This window comes from Prionailurus viverrinus, chromosome D3 (genome assembly GCF_022837055.1).
Source record: "Prionailurus viverrinus isolate Anna chromosome D3, UM_Priviv_1.0, whole genome shotgun sequence".
Lineage (NCBI taxonomy): Eukaryota > Metazoa > Chordata > Mammalia > Carnivora > Felidae > Prionailurus > Prionailurus viverrinus.
Genome location: NC_062572.1, coordinates 81,122,203 through 81,140,472, shown reverse-complemented (window position 1 = coordinate 81,140,472; position 18,270 = coordinate 81,122,203). Strand labels below are relative to the sequence as shown.

Sequence of the window (18,270 nt, the reverse complement as noted above, 5' to 3'; positions counted from 1 at the left end):
ATGTGTTAAGAAATGAACACAGTGGATTTCAGCTAGAGCATGAGTTCAGCTGTCTTGTCTACACTCCCTCTCCTCTCTAATTCTAAGCAGCCTCAAGTCCTCTTCAATTGCTCTTCCCCCTTCCCTCCATCCCCCCCTGACTGCCTTCCAGCCATGACCACCCCCTTCACTTGAACCCCTCCCAATTCATTCCCCAAACTGCTGCCCAAGGAGCTGTACCAACTAATGCACGACGAAATATTACTCAGCCATTAAAAGGAATGAAACTCTGAGAACGTGCCACAACATGGGTGAACCTTGAAAACATGCCTAGTGACATAGGCCAGACACAAATGGACAGCGATATGATTCCACTTATATGAAGCACCTCGAATAGGCAAATTCATTGAGAAACAAAAGCAGCACAGAGGTTACCAGGGGCTGTGGGGAAGGGGAAGTGGGGAGTTACTGTTCTAGAGTACAGAGTGTCAGGGAGGAAGAAATTCCTATTAGACCTATAAGAAAGACCATTAGTGGGGAAGTAGAGGAGATGTTTGCAACACAAAGGTTGCTCTGATAAGGAGATAAGTTTCTTAGGTAAAGAGAACTCTGTTAACAGCTCTCTTCTTGGTACAAGCAGGCAATTGACAGGGAGGTGAAGAGCATTTCCTGAATCTGTTGGGTTTGGATTGTTTGGTTTTGTTTTTAAGTGTACTTATTTATTTTGAGAGAGAGAGAGAGAGAAAGTGAGCAGTGGAGGGGCAGAGAGAGAGATGGAGAGAGAGAATCCCAAGTAGACTTCGCTCTGTCAGCATGGAGCCCGACGTGGGACTCGATCCCGTGAACCAGTGGGATCATGACTTGAGCTGAAACCAAGCGTCAGATGACTCTTGAGTCAATTGACCAAGCCACTCAGGCGCCCCTGGATTGCTTTTAACTTGTAATAATCTTCTTCATGTCAAAGTGGCCCATCTTGGGGTGGCCTATCCTTGGCCCCTACAAGAGTTTCTGTTTGCGGTGATGGGAAAATTCTGGAAACAGTGATGATGGTTACCCACCATTATGACTGCACTGAAGGCCACTGAGTTATATACTTTAAAATGGTTAAAAAGAAAAAAAAGGGAATGCAGTTATGATTGTGATATTCCTCCGCAGTGAAGTCTTCACCAGCCCTGTCACTCACGGGATAAAATGCAAACTCTGAGTAACAGGAAGGGGAGCAGCCATGTTTCCATTCCTTGGAATGGAATCGAATTCCATAGAATAAGATGTGCGGCTCCTGCCTGCCACTGGGCCTTTCTTGGCACCCCTTGCTGAGGATTTGGAAGGAGGAGGGGAAGAGCCCCCGCTGTGGTTTGCTTTCTTTCCTTCCCCATTCCCTTCCTCTTCCCCTCTCTCTCTCGCTGACTTATTTGCCCTCTTTGGGGGCATGTTTTGGTCTCTGTTCCTACTGCCACCTAGTGACCTGGCCCTTCCCAGCCTGCAGGGACAGCTGCTGTGTTCCGGGACCAGAATGCAAAGAAACAGGAAGTGCCATTTTGGCTTTGGGGCCCAACCCGCTTCCTCCAGTCTTGCTTGAGTGTAGCCAAGGCTGTATTTTCAGTCCCACCTGTTTCTTTGTCTGCCTTTCTGTTGGGCTCGGAGCATGGAGGGAAGGGCTGTGCTTAAGTGACCAACTGGTCAACATACTGCTCAGACCACACCGCCTCCCCGTCTTTCAGGCTCTGTTTAGGCCTCCTCTTGTCATCCTCATCAGATAGTCGTCATGCCAGGAGGGGCCACCAGGGTGTCAGGCGCTGTTCTAAGTGTTTTACATGCGTTAATCTGAACAACCTCTGAGGTAGGCGCTGTCATTATCACCTTTTACAGACATAATTTGGGTACCGCTGGAGGCCACAGGTTCTGATCACTGCTCCTAACTGCTGGTACTGCCTCGTCTAGGACTCGGTGCTGTCGCGTATGCTGTGTCCTCATCCTTGAAGTTAAAATGCCACCTTTTCCTGAAAAAGTGCTGCGTGCCTTCAGAGTACTGTTTGTTACTCTATGGTTGTCTCTGGGGAATAGGAAGCTGATTCAACACCTTCTTCCCCAAAGCACGGTCCTAGGTCATCTGAAAGGACGCTCAGAATATTACCACTCCCCCTAAACCTACACCTACAGATCAGCTTTTAAATTTGGAAACAGAGTCAAAGATGGAGGAGGGATGGGGCAGGGAGGATGGACTGAGGCACAAAGGGACCGTCTGGGGTGACGGAAAGAGCTTGATTGGCATAGTGGTCACACAGCTATGTACAGTTGTCAAAACTCCTTGAACTGCACGCTTAAAATACGTGCATTTTATTGTCAAATATTACTTCAGTGTTGACGTAGAAATAAATCTAAGGAAGCAAAGGAGAAATCTTTTGGATTTCTTGTTTGGTTGGGAAGGATGGGTTAATGATCGGTGGCATTTGGTTGCACTACCATTCAATATCCAGTTTGGGGGAGGGGTGTACTTTTTTCTTCCTACCTTGCTTAAGTGGAAAATCAAGTCTCATTGAATTGCTGCAGCTGAATGTCAGGAAAAGCAGAAGTGTAGCACGCAGGCTGACAGCTGACTCCCCCCGTGCCCCCCCCCCCATGCTGCTTCCTGGGTTTCGTTTAGTGCCGATGCCTTTAGGAATCCTTAGCAACTTCGGTTTGAGACTTATGCCATGAATCATCGAAATTGACGGCAGGGTAGAGAGACTGCAGCCATAAACGCACTCTGCTCAAAGAGAATAATCTTATGAATGGCTTCTGAATAGATTTATTTAAAGAGATAGCCATAAAACCCACCAGGTTTTTCATGTGCTGTTCCTTCCAAACGTTTAATATAGAATGCTTTCTGGGTAATCTGAAGAAATTTAAGAAATATGTATTTTTTAAATATGTAAAAGTAGATGAGTCCCAATAGTTAGATTTTTTTTTTTTCTTTTTTTTTTTTGGTTGAGCCAAGACTTTCCTGTCCTGCACCCTTTCTAGCCTTAGGGCACCTCAGATGAGTGGAGCTATCATCATCATACATGTTCCGTGGCACCTGGAAGGAATTCTTTGTATGTCTGGGAAATTTACCCAATGTTCCTTCTTGATAAAGGTGAACGACCATAAGATGCTACAGCGTAAAGCTGAGATTCACCCAGCCGGATCTAAATTTGTCCAGGGGCGCCTGGGTGGCTCAGTCGGTTGAATATCTGACTTCGGCTCAGGTCCTGATCTCACCGTTCGTGGGTTCAGACCCCGCATCGGGCTCTGTGCTGCTGACAGCTCGGAGCCTGGAGCCTGCTTAGGATTCTGTGTCTCCCTCTCTCTCTGCCCCTCCCCCGCTCACACTCTGTGTCTCTCTCTCACAAGTAAATAAACATAAAAAATTTTTATAAAAAATAAAAATAAAAAATCAATTTGTCCAGCTATTTCTTGGCCTGCCGTGCCTGTGGAGACGAACAGAGGATTGTGTCCACAGTTAGACCGTCAAGTGGCATTACCATCGTGTCTCTGGAGTTCCATCCAGTTAGGGGTCATCTTTAATCTGGAGCGGTCACGATGAATTCTAGAGTTCTTGCCCATTTTGTTGAAGTACTAGATCTGTATTTCTAAGTGTGAAGGAAGTCTGGAACCCTACCTTTATGCTCTCATGAGTGGTCTTAGTACTTGTTGGGACGGGTGACTGATGGAAATTGTCTATTCTTTGCTCACCTCTCTTCCTTCCTGTTTTTGCGAACAGTCATTTGAAAAGGCATTGCTTCTATAAAGCTGATGTTTTCTTATTGTCTCCCCTGAATAACTATGAAAATATTTTGCCTTCTGTAGCTTGACAGGAACGAGGTGAGACAACGAATGTTAGAGCAGGAAGCTGATGCGAGGATGGGTGTCTGTGGAGTAATATACTGAGTTTAGGGGATGAAGGGCAGGGCTGAGGAGGAATGATGGAGATCTGGGGTCAGCAAACCATGGCCTGTTGGCCAAATCCAGCTTCAGCCTGTTTTTATAAAGGCACTGTTCCTTGTCTGTTGTCTATGACAGCTTCCACAACCTTGACTGCAGAGTTTAGGATTTGTGAATGAGCCTGTATGACCCACAAAGCCTAAAAGCCTTAGATACCTATCTACCTCTTTTTTTTTTTTTAATGTTTTTTCATTTTTTGAGAGACAGAGACAGAGCGTGAGCAGCGGAGGGGCAGAAAGAGGGAGACACAGAATCTGAAGCAGGCTCCAGGCTCCGAGCTGTCAGTGCAGAGCCTAAGGCGGGGCTTGAACCCACGAACTGTGAGATCATGACCTGAGCCGAAGTAAACGCTTAACCGACTGAGCCACCCAGGCGCCCCACCTATCTACCTCCTTATAGAAGAAGGTTGTGGGTCCCTGATATAGATAAAATGTATTGGGAACACTTTGAAAAACAAATTGCCTGAAGGCTTCAGTTTGTGCTGGCATTGGTGGTTGGGCAAGAGAAAAAGCATGCAATGCACATGTGTGACTCACATTTTGGAGATGGAAATACATACATAGGAAGTCTGTCTGGGGCCTTCAGGGGTCCCCTGTACCCCGCATGAGAAGAGCAGGGGCCGTGGGGACCCACAGCAGAGAGGAGCCTTGGCTCTCCAAGGAGCTTGCCTACTTAGAGCCTCACGGTCCTTAATGCACAACTCTAAGCGCTCAGACCCTCCTCCCCAGTGATGACCTAATGGGCTGTCTCTAAACTGCCTTGAGGTGCCACCTCAAATCCCTGCTTCTCTTGAGGCTTGGAGGCTCAGAGCCCACACTGCTGTCTGGGGTGATGCCCACATGAATCAGATGTGATGCTTAATCCTAAAAGAAAATGTTGGTGTCCTTCCCTCTGACTCTTCTGTTCTCCAGTGTCGTTGGAGTAGAAAGAACACAGGGCCAGCTGGCAGCCTCCTTCAGTTCCAGCAGCCTCTCTGGCTCTAACAATATCTAACACTATCGCTATCTATCTGTCTATCTATCTATCTATCTATCTATCTATCACCATCTATCTAACACTATCACTAACAGGTAGTGATAGTTCTTTGTTTCGTAGTTCTGTCTAAGCCCTGTGCATGATCCGTTGAACACTACAATTACTTGATAAGCAGCTCCTTTCAGTGCTCTGTCTGCCCTCCCCCCCTCCCCTGTGGATCTCTCTCCGTAGCTCTTCCTTCAGGTGCACATCCAGGCTCCTTGAGGGCAAAGGTTCTAGTTTGCCATAGTGTCCCAGTGCCTTGGGTAATGCTTGGTACACGCTGGGTTCCCAATAAATACTTGCTGAAATGTTTTGCCTTAGTAGATGACCAGCCATTGAGAAGGCTTCAGATTTTTGTTTGTTTTTCATTTCTTTGGCTTTACTTGTATGCCTGACTTGTCAGTTCCTTCAGCTGTACTCAGAATTCTAGGAGTTGGGGTAATTGATCATTTTCCCTTTGTTCTGCCTGCCTGTCTGTCTGATGGCATCTTTTATTATCCCTTCTCTCCAGGGAGCCTGGGGAATCCCATGACAGGTCTTTATATCTCTTCTCTGTGTTTATGAGTGTCTGCAACTTTTCCTTGACCGTTACTTGGTGATCAGAACAAGCAAAGGTGAGGCAGTGTGTCTGATTTATGCCAGCATTAGCCTCTGTGTGAGGGGGACAGCTGTGCAGAATTCTTTTCAAGGGAAAGCTGGGGCCCACCCTCACCCGATAGCAAGTTGGGGTAATAGCGGTATCTTACTTATCTAAGAAGGTTATTGATGAGACATAAGATGGTTATTCTTTGGATTGTTGCTACAAATTGAAGTTGTGGTTGTTTCTGTTAGCGTGTTAGCTCTTGTTAGACTCATTCGTTAAAGCAGAGGCACAAAAGAAGAAGTTTCTAACGTAAGTTGCCTCCCATTTATTGAGGTGGCCGCTCTCTCACTTAGATGTGCATTCTTACGAGATCATTAACATGATATGTACAAATTATCTGTCAGGTATTATAAGCACAGAATAAACAGCCTGATAACTCTGTCAGGCCATCGGAAACCCAGCAGTGTGAGTGTGTTCAGGTGGTAGAAATAGGTTTGCTAGAAGGTACTTTGGGTGATCATCTAGTCTAGCGCCCTCTTAGGTGAAAACACTGCAGCTCGTGGAGAGCTGACTTGCTTAAGGCAACCCATCTGATTAGGGTAGAATTAGAGCTAAAATCCTCACCTCCTGACCCCTAAGAGCAATCAATGAGTGTTTGATAGCTATGGGAAGAAACAAAAACCAATGGTTATTATCACTCATGGCCATTCTGAAATTTGGCTTTAATTCCTAAGATGTTTTGATTCCAATACACTTTGATTTTATTTTTTATTAAAAAAAATTTTTTTTTCAACGTTTATTTATTTTGGGGACAGAGAGAGACAGAGCATGAATGGGGGAGGGGCAGAGAGAGAGGGAGACACAGAATCGGAAACAGGCTCCAGGCTCTGAGCCATCAGCCCAGAGCCTGACGCGGGGCTCGAACTCGCAGACCGCGAGATCGTGACCTGGCTGAAGTCAGACGCTTAACCGACTACGCCACCCAGGCGCCCCATTACACTTTGATTTTAAATACGCATTGCCAGATGATGGATGGGTCAGATTCGTTCATCTTTCTTCTAACTTCTGCATAAATGAGATGTGCCAGGGTGAACAACATCTCTGCAGACTGTGGTTCCATCTCAGCTGCTTGGTTGTGTGCATTTTCAGAGGACAGAACTGGCATCTGTCCCGTGGCCTGGTCCATTTGGACTGCAGCAGTCCCAGGGGCTGACCCCGGCATTCTGGCTAACCTGCTGCCCTCTGCCTGCCTAGCCACGGTACCTCTGGCCCACCCTGCCTGCCTCTGCCACTCAGACCAGTCTGGCTCCAGACCATTCCCTGATGCATCTTTCTGGTCACCCAAGACTCATAAGTGACAGTATTCATTTCCTAGATTCCTTACGTCGTTAAATACAGCAGACCAAGGATGGTCAGAGGAGGAAGCAATGCAGATATTCGAGTTTGGGTTGATGGGGTTCTCATCTAAAATTTGTCAGAGTCCCCAAATCCCCTGCCTTCTCCATTAAACCAGAGATAGTTACACCAGTGGGAGTCTGCATGTATTGGGCAACTGTGTCCTGAAAGGATTGCTCTCGGCTGTCAGAGGATGAAAAGTCAGTGACACATCTGTCACCGCCAGGCTATTCCCATTCTTGCCCCTGATGAGAGTGTTTGTGAAGAGCCAATGTAACTAAGTGGTCTTGCCAGCTGAAATACCAAATTAAATGGAACTGTATTTATTTTATTTAATCCCGTTTCCAATCCTTACACTTTCTCAAAGAATGAAGTGAATTATCTGCATCAGAAAGACATGCTCTTTCAAAAGAGTAAGCGAGGCAGGACAGTGTCTAGTTTAATCTTTGACTTTGACTTTTGTTCAGCATAACCATTGAATTTAAGGTCCTCATGGAGTTCATCAGATGGGACAGCTCAAGGTCAGCCAGATGTAATCACTGTCAGTTCATGCCACAGTTCTGAGGGAGGCTTCCCAATTAATGTCACGTCCACAAACCTGAACATTTTTTTTAATGTTTATTTATCTTTTTGAAAGAGAGAGAGACAGAATGCGAGTGGGGGAGGGGCAGAGAGAGAGGGAGACATAGAATCCGAAGCAGTCTCCAGGCTCTGAGCCATCAGCACAGAGCCCGATGCAGAGCTGGAACTCACAAAGTCCAAGATCATGACCTAAGCCGAAGTCGGACGCTTAACTGACTGAACCCCCCAGGAGTCCCATGTCACAGCCGCAAATCTAAATCAGAATGAATGAAGAGTCTTAAGAGTGCAAGCAGAATAAAACTATCTGCATTACTTACTTCATCGCCTTATTTATCCTTGTATACCTGAACTTGTAACAGCAACTGGGACTATAAAAATTCAGTATTGGAGACCTTTGCTGTTTTACCACCCACTAAATTCATGGTAGCGCTTTATCATGCCCACACCTTTTATAAAGGTGCTTAAAATTATACAGTTGTTTTTAAAAATGAGGAAATTTTATTTTGTGAAAATGGATGGATCAATGTTGTAAAGCATCAGCTATCCACTGCCCCCAAACGACAGCAACATACACAACCCTTTAGTTTTGGGCATCCCCACCCCCACCCCAAATTGCACCTCCCTCTATTTACACAAATCTCAATTCATTTTTAAAAGTATTTTAAACCAGGGCATAAGCTAGTATTGCATTCAATGACTATTCAAGGCCTTTGATCTGTATATTGTACTGCTGACATCACTTATGAAACTAAGTACTGTTTTATGAAAATATGTTTGAAAATAAGTTCTATCTTATAAGTCATAATTTTCTTGAGAATGCTCACCTTTAGCTGCTATTCCTCTTTTTGTGATCTGATTTTTGATCTTTACTTTAGAGTCTTTCAAAATAAATGGTAGTGACGTTAAAAATTGTTCTAGTTGGGGCGCCTGGGTGGCTCAGTCGGTTGAGCGTCCAACTTTGGCTCAGGTCATGATCTCACGGCTTGTGGGTTCGAGCCCCGCGTCAGGCTCTGTGCTGACAGCTCAGAGCCTGGAGCCTGCCTCGGATTCTGTGTCTCCCTCTCTCTGTGTCCTTCCCCCACTCCTGCTTTCTCTCTCTCTCTCTCTCTCTCTCTCTCTCAAAAATAAAATAAAAACATTTAAAAAAAATTAAAAAAAGGAAAACTTAAAAAAAAATTCTTCCAGGGTACTTCCACATACACCTGTTTGTACGCATTCCACTAAAGTGCACTTTCCTTTTAAGTGTAATGAGTGTCTTATTTGAGCGTGTATCTTGCTCCTTTAAGGAAATAAACATCAAACTCCAGTTTCTAAAGCTTCCGCCAGTGTGTGCTTTGTGTGTGATGCATTTGGCCAGGATCTCTGAATTTATTTTCCAGCTCACGTGGGCCTCGTTTCCATTCCCTTTATTCCGTAGTCGACTCACACCTTTCCAGTTTCTGAAGAAAGGGAAATGGGATGAATCACCATTAGCTTCGGTCCATAGCCTCATAAATTTTCTTCTCTTTACCTAACTAATCATCATTATTACTAATTACGCTGCAGAAAATACACCGGAATGCAGTACAGGCTGGCCTACCATAGAGCAAATCCATGTATAAATCAGAGATGCGGCCTTCAAAATGGCTTGAGTGGCTGGGCATGTAAATTAGAACTGTTTCCCCATTCTGTTCTTGTGCTCAGCCTATATTGTAGGGCCTAGCCTTCCTTGGATAGTGTTGGAAATCCAGTGGTAGAATCTAATTTTAAGGGAGCTCAACACCAGTTAGGTGAACCTTACTTGGCACATAAATTCACGAATAAAATCGCCTGTTGGTTTTGTTGAAAAACGATGGTGTGGCGGGTCTTGGGGCACTACCGAGGCGAACACCGGCATGCCTCCTCCCAAGCTGTTCAAAATGGCAGCTCTCTGAGAGTCAGGAAGCGCTCTCTGGGCAGATGGCGCACAGCACCGGAAGGCGTCTGGGGTCGGGGGGCAGAGAGAGAGCACCAGCACCCTTCACTACAGCACAGTCCTTGAGCTCTTTCAACTCACTTGATCTTCAGTTACACCTCCGTCTTAACTCATTAGCCAGTGACGAAGCAGGCTTCCAGAGGTTAAATGACCTGCTCTCGTGTCACAGCTGATAGTGATAGGGCAAGGATTTGACCCAGGATTCCTTGAGGCCAAAGCCCCTGTTCTTCCTCCTCTGCTAAGCTGCTTCCTGCGTTTTTATATGGAAGTAAGGTAAATAATTTGGCAAGGAGGACGGTTAGTAAATCGGTGGTCACTGTTTTCATTCTGGTGTCAGGAAAACCTTTTTGTTCCAGCTCCGTGTATATTGAAGGTGGTTGTCCTAAAGGCCATGGTTAAGCAAAGCTGTCTCCAGATTCACAAAATTGCAGGAGTCTGTGCTTTTCCGCATACCCCTCCCCGATGTTGTCGTTTCTGTCACCATAGCTCAAAGCTGTCAGTCCTTTGCATGCGCACACATTCGCATCTCCCTGTGGTCTGTCACACTGTGACCTTAGCTCTGTCCACGGGCTTTAACGGTAAGAAGAGATAAGAGCATTTGCCAAGGTTCACCAGCAAACCTTGTGTCTTGTTTTTGTTCTTTAAGAAAAAAAATAAATTCACAGGACACCTGGGTGGCCCTGTCTGTTAAGCATCTGGCTCTTGGTTTCGGCTCAGGTCATGATCTCACGGTTCGTAAGTTCGAGCCCCTCATCCCATTCTGCGCTGACAGCGTGGAGCCTGCTTGGGGTTCTCTCCCTCCCTCTTTGCCCCTCCCCTGCTCACGTGTGCACGCAAAGAAAAAACAAATTCAGTACCTTGTGTATGAGATCAGCAGATTCTACCCTAACTGCTAACATAGTGGGGATTTGCATCCCTCACCCCCCACTGCAGCAGCCCGTGGACGTGCCCCTTTGTGACGCCACACACTACCTTCACCTGCACCTGTGGCTGGTGCTCCCTGTGTTGGACGGCGCAGCACAGACTGCCCAGCTTGGAGTCCTCCTGCCTCCTGTGCTCTCTGTTCTCAAAGCAAAGTGTCTCTTGATTCCTCTCCCTCCAAGCTACTAGCTTGCCCCCTCACTTCACACTGTCTCATAAGGGACTCCAGTACTCACACACTAGCACCCTGCAGACTCCAGTATGCCCCTGATACTGCCCTGAAAACGCTCTCAAAAGTACTAATGCCTTTGCGGTCGCCAACGCCTAAGGTTCCCTCTCCATAACCTTGTGCTGCTCAGACGTCTTTTTTGCCGGCAATACGTGCTGGGATATGTTGATGGGTTTCCTTCTACTTCTGTCCCAATTCTTCCTTTTGATCAGACTTAGCTATGTGTTCCCCAAGGGTATCTCTCTGTTCTGTTCTGTTCTGTTGTCTCTGGATGACAGTTCTCTGTGGCCATCAGCTGGGTCTCTGAGGTCTAAGCCTGACCCTTGTCTGCAATATCAGCCCCACATTTTCAGCCTTTAAAAAAAGATATGATTATGATTATGATTATGATTTTTTATTTTAGACCACGCAAAAGGAGGAGAAGGGCAGAGAGAATCTTAAGCAGGCTCCACATTCCACACGGAGCCCACCACAGGGCTCGATCCCACAATCCTGGGATCGGGACCTGAGCCAAAATCAAGAGTTGGCTGCTCAGCTGACTGAGCCACCCACCCAGGCACGCCTCAGCTTTACTTATTTATTTATTTTTGACTCTTTCATACCTTCCTGAATAATTTATTCCGTATATCTTCCCCGCACTCAAGTGGAATAGGACCCAAACAGAACTCATGGTCATTCTCTCGGGATCCCTGTTTCTCTTAAGGGTGCCACCCTCCTCTCAGACTTCACTTGTGACATCTCCCACCACAGCCCTGCATTGCCATACGCGGCCAGCTCCCCACCGGCTTCTCTAGAACCACTCGGCACTTCTCATCTCTTCATCCCAATTGCCACTGTTTCCTTCAACTATTCATTACCTCTTGTCTAATGTTATAATAGCTTCCCAGCAGGTCTTTCCAATCTGTCCTGAATATGACTACCTAATGAATCGCTCTCAGACTCATAACCCTCTGGTGTTTTCCCACTGCCCGCTACAAAGTCCCACATCCTTGGTCTGGTGCTCCAGGCTGTCCACAGTCTGTGGTTTGCGCGTGGCTGTGCTCACGCTCCCCTCTCCTCTCCCTGCAGGACTGTGCTCCCCAGCTGGGCCCGTGGGAGGGTGCTTGCAGGTTCTGTGTGCCTTTTGTTTCTTTCAAAGGCATCTATATCTGAGACCTAAACATAACAGCTAAAACTATAAAACTCTTAGAGTGGGCTTTTTAAAAAAAATTTAGAGAGCGCCAGTGGAGGCGGGGCAGAGAGAAAGGGAGATAGAATCCCAAGCAGGCTCCACACTGTCAGTGCAGACCCTGACATGGGGCTCAAACCCACCAACTGGGAGATCAGGACCTGAGTCGAAGTCGGACATTTAACAGACCCAGGTACCCCAGGGTGGGGATTTTTTTTTTAAGTAGTTAATTAATTAAAAAATATTTTTTAACATTTACTTATTATTGAGAGACAGAGAGAGACAGAACATTAGCATGGGAGGGGCAGAGAGAGGGAGAGACACAGAATCCGAAGCGGGCTCCAGGCTCTGAGCTGTCAGCACAGAGCCTGACGTGAAGCTCGAACTCACAGACCGCGAGATCATGACCTGAGCTGAAGTCAGACACTCAAACCGACTGAGCCACCCAGGTGCCCCTAATTAATTTTTTAATTTGCATCCAAGGTAGTTAGCATATGGTGCAACAATGATTTCAGGAGTAGATTCCTTAATGCCTCTTACCCATTTAGCCCTTCCCCCCCCCCACAACCCCTCCAGCAAGCCTCTGTTTGTTCTCTATATTTAAGAGTCTCTTGTTTTGTCCTGCTCCCTGTTTTTATATTATTTTTGCTTCCCTTCCTTTGTGTTCATCTGTTTTGTATTTTAAATTCCTCATATGAGTGAAGTCATATGATATTTGTCTTTCTCTGACTAATTTCGCTTAGCATAATACCCTCTGGTTCCATCCACGTAGTTGCAAATGGCAAGATTTCGTTCTTTTTGATTGCCGACTAATCAGAGTGGGCATTTTTAAGTTACTGTAGTATTAGGAAAAAAGTCCTCTAGCCAGTTGCTGCAGGTTGAGAAATAACTCTGTAATTGCACACACTCTTTCCTTTGCTCACACTGAAAATAAACTGTCCCCTGATTTTTCCATGCCTAAATATCCTCCCTATAACCCAGATTTTTCATTGAATCATTCCTGATTCCTCCAGCTCCCCTAGGGCGTGCATCACTTTGTATTTATATTACAACTGTTCACATACATAAATGGTCATCTCTAGGCTGGGAGTCTCCTATGGGCAGTGATAAGGTCTTAGTTACAAGGGACAAAGACAAATACCATAATGCTTCACATGTGTTAGATGTTCAATAGTTTGAATGAATAAATGAGTGGGAGAGGAAATCTATTCATGTTTTTATTCATACGTAACCTTAAATGGCTTAAGAGTAGGATTTGGATCTGATTTATCCTTATATCCTACAGTAGCTACTAGCATTGTGCTTTGTGCATGATAGATGCTCTATAGATATTTATTTCTTTACTTTTTACTTTTTTCAGCTCTATTGAGGTATGATTGACAAAACTGTTAAGGTGTGCATGGTGGTGATTTGCTACACACACACATTGTGAAAAGACCCCCATCTAAGTGATTAACCTGTCAATCACCTAATATATATCTTTTTTCCGGTGACAACACTTAAGGCCTACCCTTAGCAAATTTCCATTATTCAGTAAACATTTCTTGAATCAGTGGATAAAGACGCAGTTGATTATGATACGAACTTCCTGAATGCCGTTACTCTATCTGACTTTCAATAATTGCATTTAGGCACTCTCACTACAGCTAAAATGTTTTACGATACGTCGCTCTTTTTGACTGTCACTGTGAATTTTTGCCAGTGATTATTTTTAACTTTCAGCTTTTTCTGCATTTTTAGTTTTGATTTTTAACCAACCATGTTGTTGGCAAGGAGTACCCTCTTAATTTCACAAAGGAAGTTAGAAAAAGGTTTGCTTTTTAAGAAGCACGTGCAGGAGCTTTTCCGTGTCATTAGCTCATGGCTCTGGGGGCAGGTGGGGTTCTTGGACTAGCAGTTATTTCTGCAATAGTGGTTGGGTCGTTCCTTCCGGAGTCACCGTGACTCCATCCAGAGACGCGTAATTTGGATGCTTTCAACAGGAAACAGGGTTGGGCAGCCTTCATTGAAACACTGGCACACTAGCGGGTTCTTCAAACCCCGGTTAAGTTGCTCTGCCTCCTTTTGAGACCAGGAGGCTAACACTGTTTTTGCTGTTACTGTTTTATGGTGGGGGGCTGCCTACCATCTTCTCTGACAGCCTTTCACTACTTAATACTTGGTTACGACTGGCGAGTTAATAGTATTTGCTTGGGGTCCCGTTGCCGGATGCAAGCCTAAACAGTAATGAAATTAGAATTGACTGAAAGATACAAGTGGTCTTTATGTGCGTTTGTGATGCCGCTGCCTGAAGGTGCGATGCTACTGCTGGTTTTTGTTGCCGTGGGTTTGGGGTTTTGTTCTGGTTTTGTCTCCTTTAAAACCAGATGACAAGAATTACTTTGTTTCAATGATTTGGTGGGGAAAAACTAACAGATGCCTGTGTGTGCTGCTTTTTGGAGGCATCGTTTTAATTTCCTATGAGAGAGGAAGAGTTCTAGCCTGTATAAAATGAGCGAGCTAGTTACATGGAGTCCCTAGGTTTGGGAAGTTGCCTGAATCTAGCAATGAATACTTACAGTAGGGTAAGTAGTGTCAGGAAAAGAAGACCAGAGGGCCTAAGGAAAGACCTTGACTTTTAGGAAATGCTAGAAACTTACCGAAAACAGGAGAATTTCTCCAGTGTATTTTAGAAGAACAACCCAGGGTCCACCGAAATACACAGAACGGGATCAAGACTCCCCCTTTATCAAACATATGGGGCAGCATCCACGGCCATGAAGGTGTTCCCTTTAGAAATGAGCCAAGGATTTATTGTACGAAGCCACCCAGACAACTCATTTACCTTCCATGGGACGTTACAAGCAGGAATCCCGTAGCCTCACGAGTGGGAAATTTTTACACTTTTGACCCAGTGTCAAAACGTCTGAGTGGTGGTGCACAAGTCCATCAGATGTGCTGACCATCTCGGCTTGTTTGAAGTCATTAACTTTTGTGCATTTTGTTTGTTTGTTTCCTCCAGAAATGAACACGCCTGAGCATGCCCTGTGCCTGTGAGCTACCTGATCTCCTCACGACTTTGGCAAGACGACAAGGAAGGCGTGGGGGTTCTGGACTCTGAGAACACGCTCCTTCCCTTTGGCCTTGGCCTTCCCGCGCCCAGCCCACCATGGAGACGCTCTCCCAAGATTCCTTGCTGGAATGTCAGATCTGTTTCAATTACTACAGCCCCCGGCGAAGGCCCAAGTTGCTGGATTGCAAACACACCTGCTGCTCGGTGTGCCTCCAGCAGATGAGGACGAGCCAGAAGGACGTGAGGTGCCCCTGGTGCCGGGGCATCACCAAGCTGCCCCCGGGCTTCTCCGTGTCGCAGCTGCCCGACGACCCCGAGGTCCTCGCGGTCATCGCCATCCCGCACGCGTCCGAGCACACCCCGGTCTTCATCAAACTTCCCAGCAATGGGTGCTACATGCTGCCCCTGCCCATCGCCAAGGAGCGAGCGCTGCTGCCCGGAGACATGGGCTGCCGCCTGCTGCCCGGGAGCCAGCAGAAGTCCGTCACCGTGGTGACCATCCCGGCAGAACAGCAGCCCCTGCAAGGCGGGGCTCCCCAGGAGGCGGCGGAGGAGGAGCCGGACCGGCGGGGCGTGGTGAAAAGCTCCACCTGGTCCGGGGTGTGCACTGTGATCCTGGTGGCCTGCGTCCTCGTCTTCCTTCTGGGCATCGTGCTGCACAACATGTCTTGCATTTCTAAGCGCTTCACTGTGATATCCTGTGGCTGAACGGGGCTGCAAGGGAAGGAAGTCTCTCGTGGGTGCCAACTGGGGGTTGAGCAGGTGTTGGTGATGGGGTCGCAGTGAGGAGATGGGGGGACGACGCTGATCGTTTGGTGCCGAGCGCTGGCCTCTGGGCCTGCCGCTTGATGAACCGCAGACAGACACGAAGGGTAGATGCGAGGTCTCAACGACACGCCAGGCAAATCATTCTGAGCATTGGCGGCAACAGCTTCGAAGACGATTGCATGCATCCTCATAATCATTTATTAAATGGACTGTAGTTTATGATTTTTCAAAATCATGTTACGAGATAGACAGACGTATTCTACTTAGACGTTAAACCGTGCAAGTGCATACAATGTGATCTTCTCTAAATGTGGTAGATTAAAACCAAGATGCTATGTATACAGTAGAATTAAACCTGAGAATCCATGTAAAAATTCAGCGGCAACATGCAGCGCCGGTTTCTTTCCCCTTTTTAACGGAAACCCAGCCTTCCTTCAGTTGCTAAGGCTTTTTATACTTTTTGAACGGCACCCACATTAAAATAAGTGAAGTGGACAGTCGTTTTTCGAAGAAAATGTCTGAACAAGTGTTTCCAGCGTGTTGCGTTTTGTTACGTACCTTCAGTTTTCTTCCCTTGTAATTAGAGCTCGCTATGTGTTTATTAAACGGAAAGCCCAACAGGGGAGCAATAAACTGAGTAATCATGAGAAATGCCTAATCCCACAGGAACCCTGTATGCCAATTTTTCTCAAGCCATCTCACGAAATAAGGATTTTAAATGTAAATATTGCGTATTTGTGTGTGTGCGTGTGTGTGTCATTTGATTTACCTCAGGTTTTGAATCTTTTCAGAAGAATCCCGGGAGTAAGACTTTGTGGGCCTGAGTCCAGGGTCTGAAACGGTGGCCCCCTCTTGAGCACCGGGACCCACACAGTGAAGTGTCACTCGCATGTCACTTCCAACATTTGCTCCTCTTCTATGCATTCAAGTCCTGTATCCTGTGAGGCACGAATGGAGAGGAACAGAAGAGATTCTGTCTCTTCTCCCGATTTGGAGGTATCGTAATAGATACGAGTGTTGTCCATCGATGCCAAACCTAGACTGGCATTTTAACAGACAGTCCATGATTACTTTTTGAAAGATACTATTCCATGAGAGCTAAACCATTTAGAATTCCGGTGTCCTCTTGTTGGCGTAAGTGAGAAAATCTCTTGTATTTCAACATATGTTGTTATTGAGACAAATGACAAGGTAAACTAACAACTCACATTCCCAATTTCAGTGGACCAGTTCCATCAGAAGTTCTCAAATATTTTTCAGTGTGTAGTAAGTCTATAGATGCTCATGAAGAAAGATCTACTGGCATCAAAGGGTAAATTCCTGTACCTGGATATGTGTGCGTTCAGAAATAGCTATGAGTTTGACAATTCTCTTCTAATTTCTTTTATGGAATTCATAAAGCAAGTGTATTTGAAAGCTCAAAGTAGAAATTAGGTTAAAATGCCATTTTATTGTGTAAGCTATTGGGCATTATACAACAAATAATCTAGGATTTATTTGGTATTAATAATTTAGGTATCATATTAGCCAAATACTATCCTCTATTACGTAACATAATATACTGTTGGGTTAGTGTCAATTTCTCAAACTCTTCCAGGCTGCCATAATGCATGTCTGACCTAATTTCTATTCCTCTTGGAGGAAAAAAAAAAAAAGAAAGAAAGAAAGAAAGAAAGAAAGAAAAAACACACCAAAATGTCGCATTAAGAATGCTACATTTCAAATGGGCTTTTACCCTTGCAATTTTCAGCCAGGCCATATTTAAGTTAATTTTTTGAATGATAATCTACATCTGTTTACGTACAGTAGGAAATGACTGGCCCTGTAGTGTAGCGTGTCCTAGAGTTCTACGTGTTAAGTAGGTTATTTATAGACACTAATGTGTGTGATGATACAGCGCCCTGTGTTTCTTAGTGCAAAGCTGTAGAATAAAAATGTCCACGTAACTTAAAAAACAATCCCAGGGGCGCCTGGGTGGCGCAGTCGGTTAAGCTTCCGACTTCAGCCAGGTCACGATCTCGCGGTCTGTGAGTTCGAGCCCCGCGTCAGGCTCTGGGCTGATGGCTGATGGCTCAGAGCCTGGAGCCTGTTTCTGATTCTGTGTCTCCCTCTCTCTCTGCCCCTCCCCCGTTCATGCTCTGTCTCTCTCTGTCCCAAAAATAAATAAACGTTGAAAAAAAAAAATCTTTAAAAAAAAAAAAAAAAAAAAAACAATCCCATGCTAGAGCTGCAGTGAAGCAGTGCAAAATTAATCGGCTTTGTGATAGATTCTTGACTTTCCAGTTTAAGGTAGCGAGAACACCTAAACCAGAATTTTTTGTGTGAGACTTACTGACATGAGAAATCCTGTTTAAATGGATTCTGCCTGCAGTTATTCATGCACTGCTCGTTAAGGTGTGCGTTTGTGCACACACGTGCGTGTGTGTGTGTATGTGTGTGTGTCATATCTCAGCCTGCAGATAAAGTTTTCCTAGACTTGATGTTTTCATGATGGTTGACATCCCACTGCTCTGGCCTCTTCCGACATTTACCCACGACACTAACAACTCACCTGCCCCCTGTGGCAAAAGTCCAGTGACACAATCAACCAGAAGTCACAGTTGCACATCAATGAAAAAGTCACAACCGAAAGCACAGAAAGTTGGGAGCTGAAAGCAGC

At 45.7% G+C, this 18,270-nt stretch overlaps 1 protein-coding gene across 2 annotated transcripts in view; it reads left to right on the top strand.

The window, feature by feature from the left end:
• The window catches only part of RNF152 (ring finger protein 152), a 73,615-nt gene extending 55,958 nt beyond the window's left edge, over positions 1 to 17,657 (top strand). For both annotated transcript variants that reach the window (XM_047826539.1, XM_047826541.1), the window contains one exon: positions 14,793 to 17,657. In XM_047826539.1, coding sequence (XP_047682495.1) covers positions 14,940 to 15,551 — 612 coding nt within the window. In that variant the 5' untranslated portion in view covers positions 14,793 to 14,939 and the 3' untranslated portion in view covers positions 15,552 to 17,657. The remainder of the gene's footprint in view (positions 1 to 14,792) is intronic.
• Positions 17,658 to 18,270: the final 613 nt, after the last annotated feature.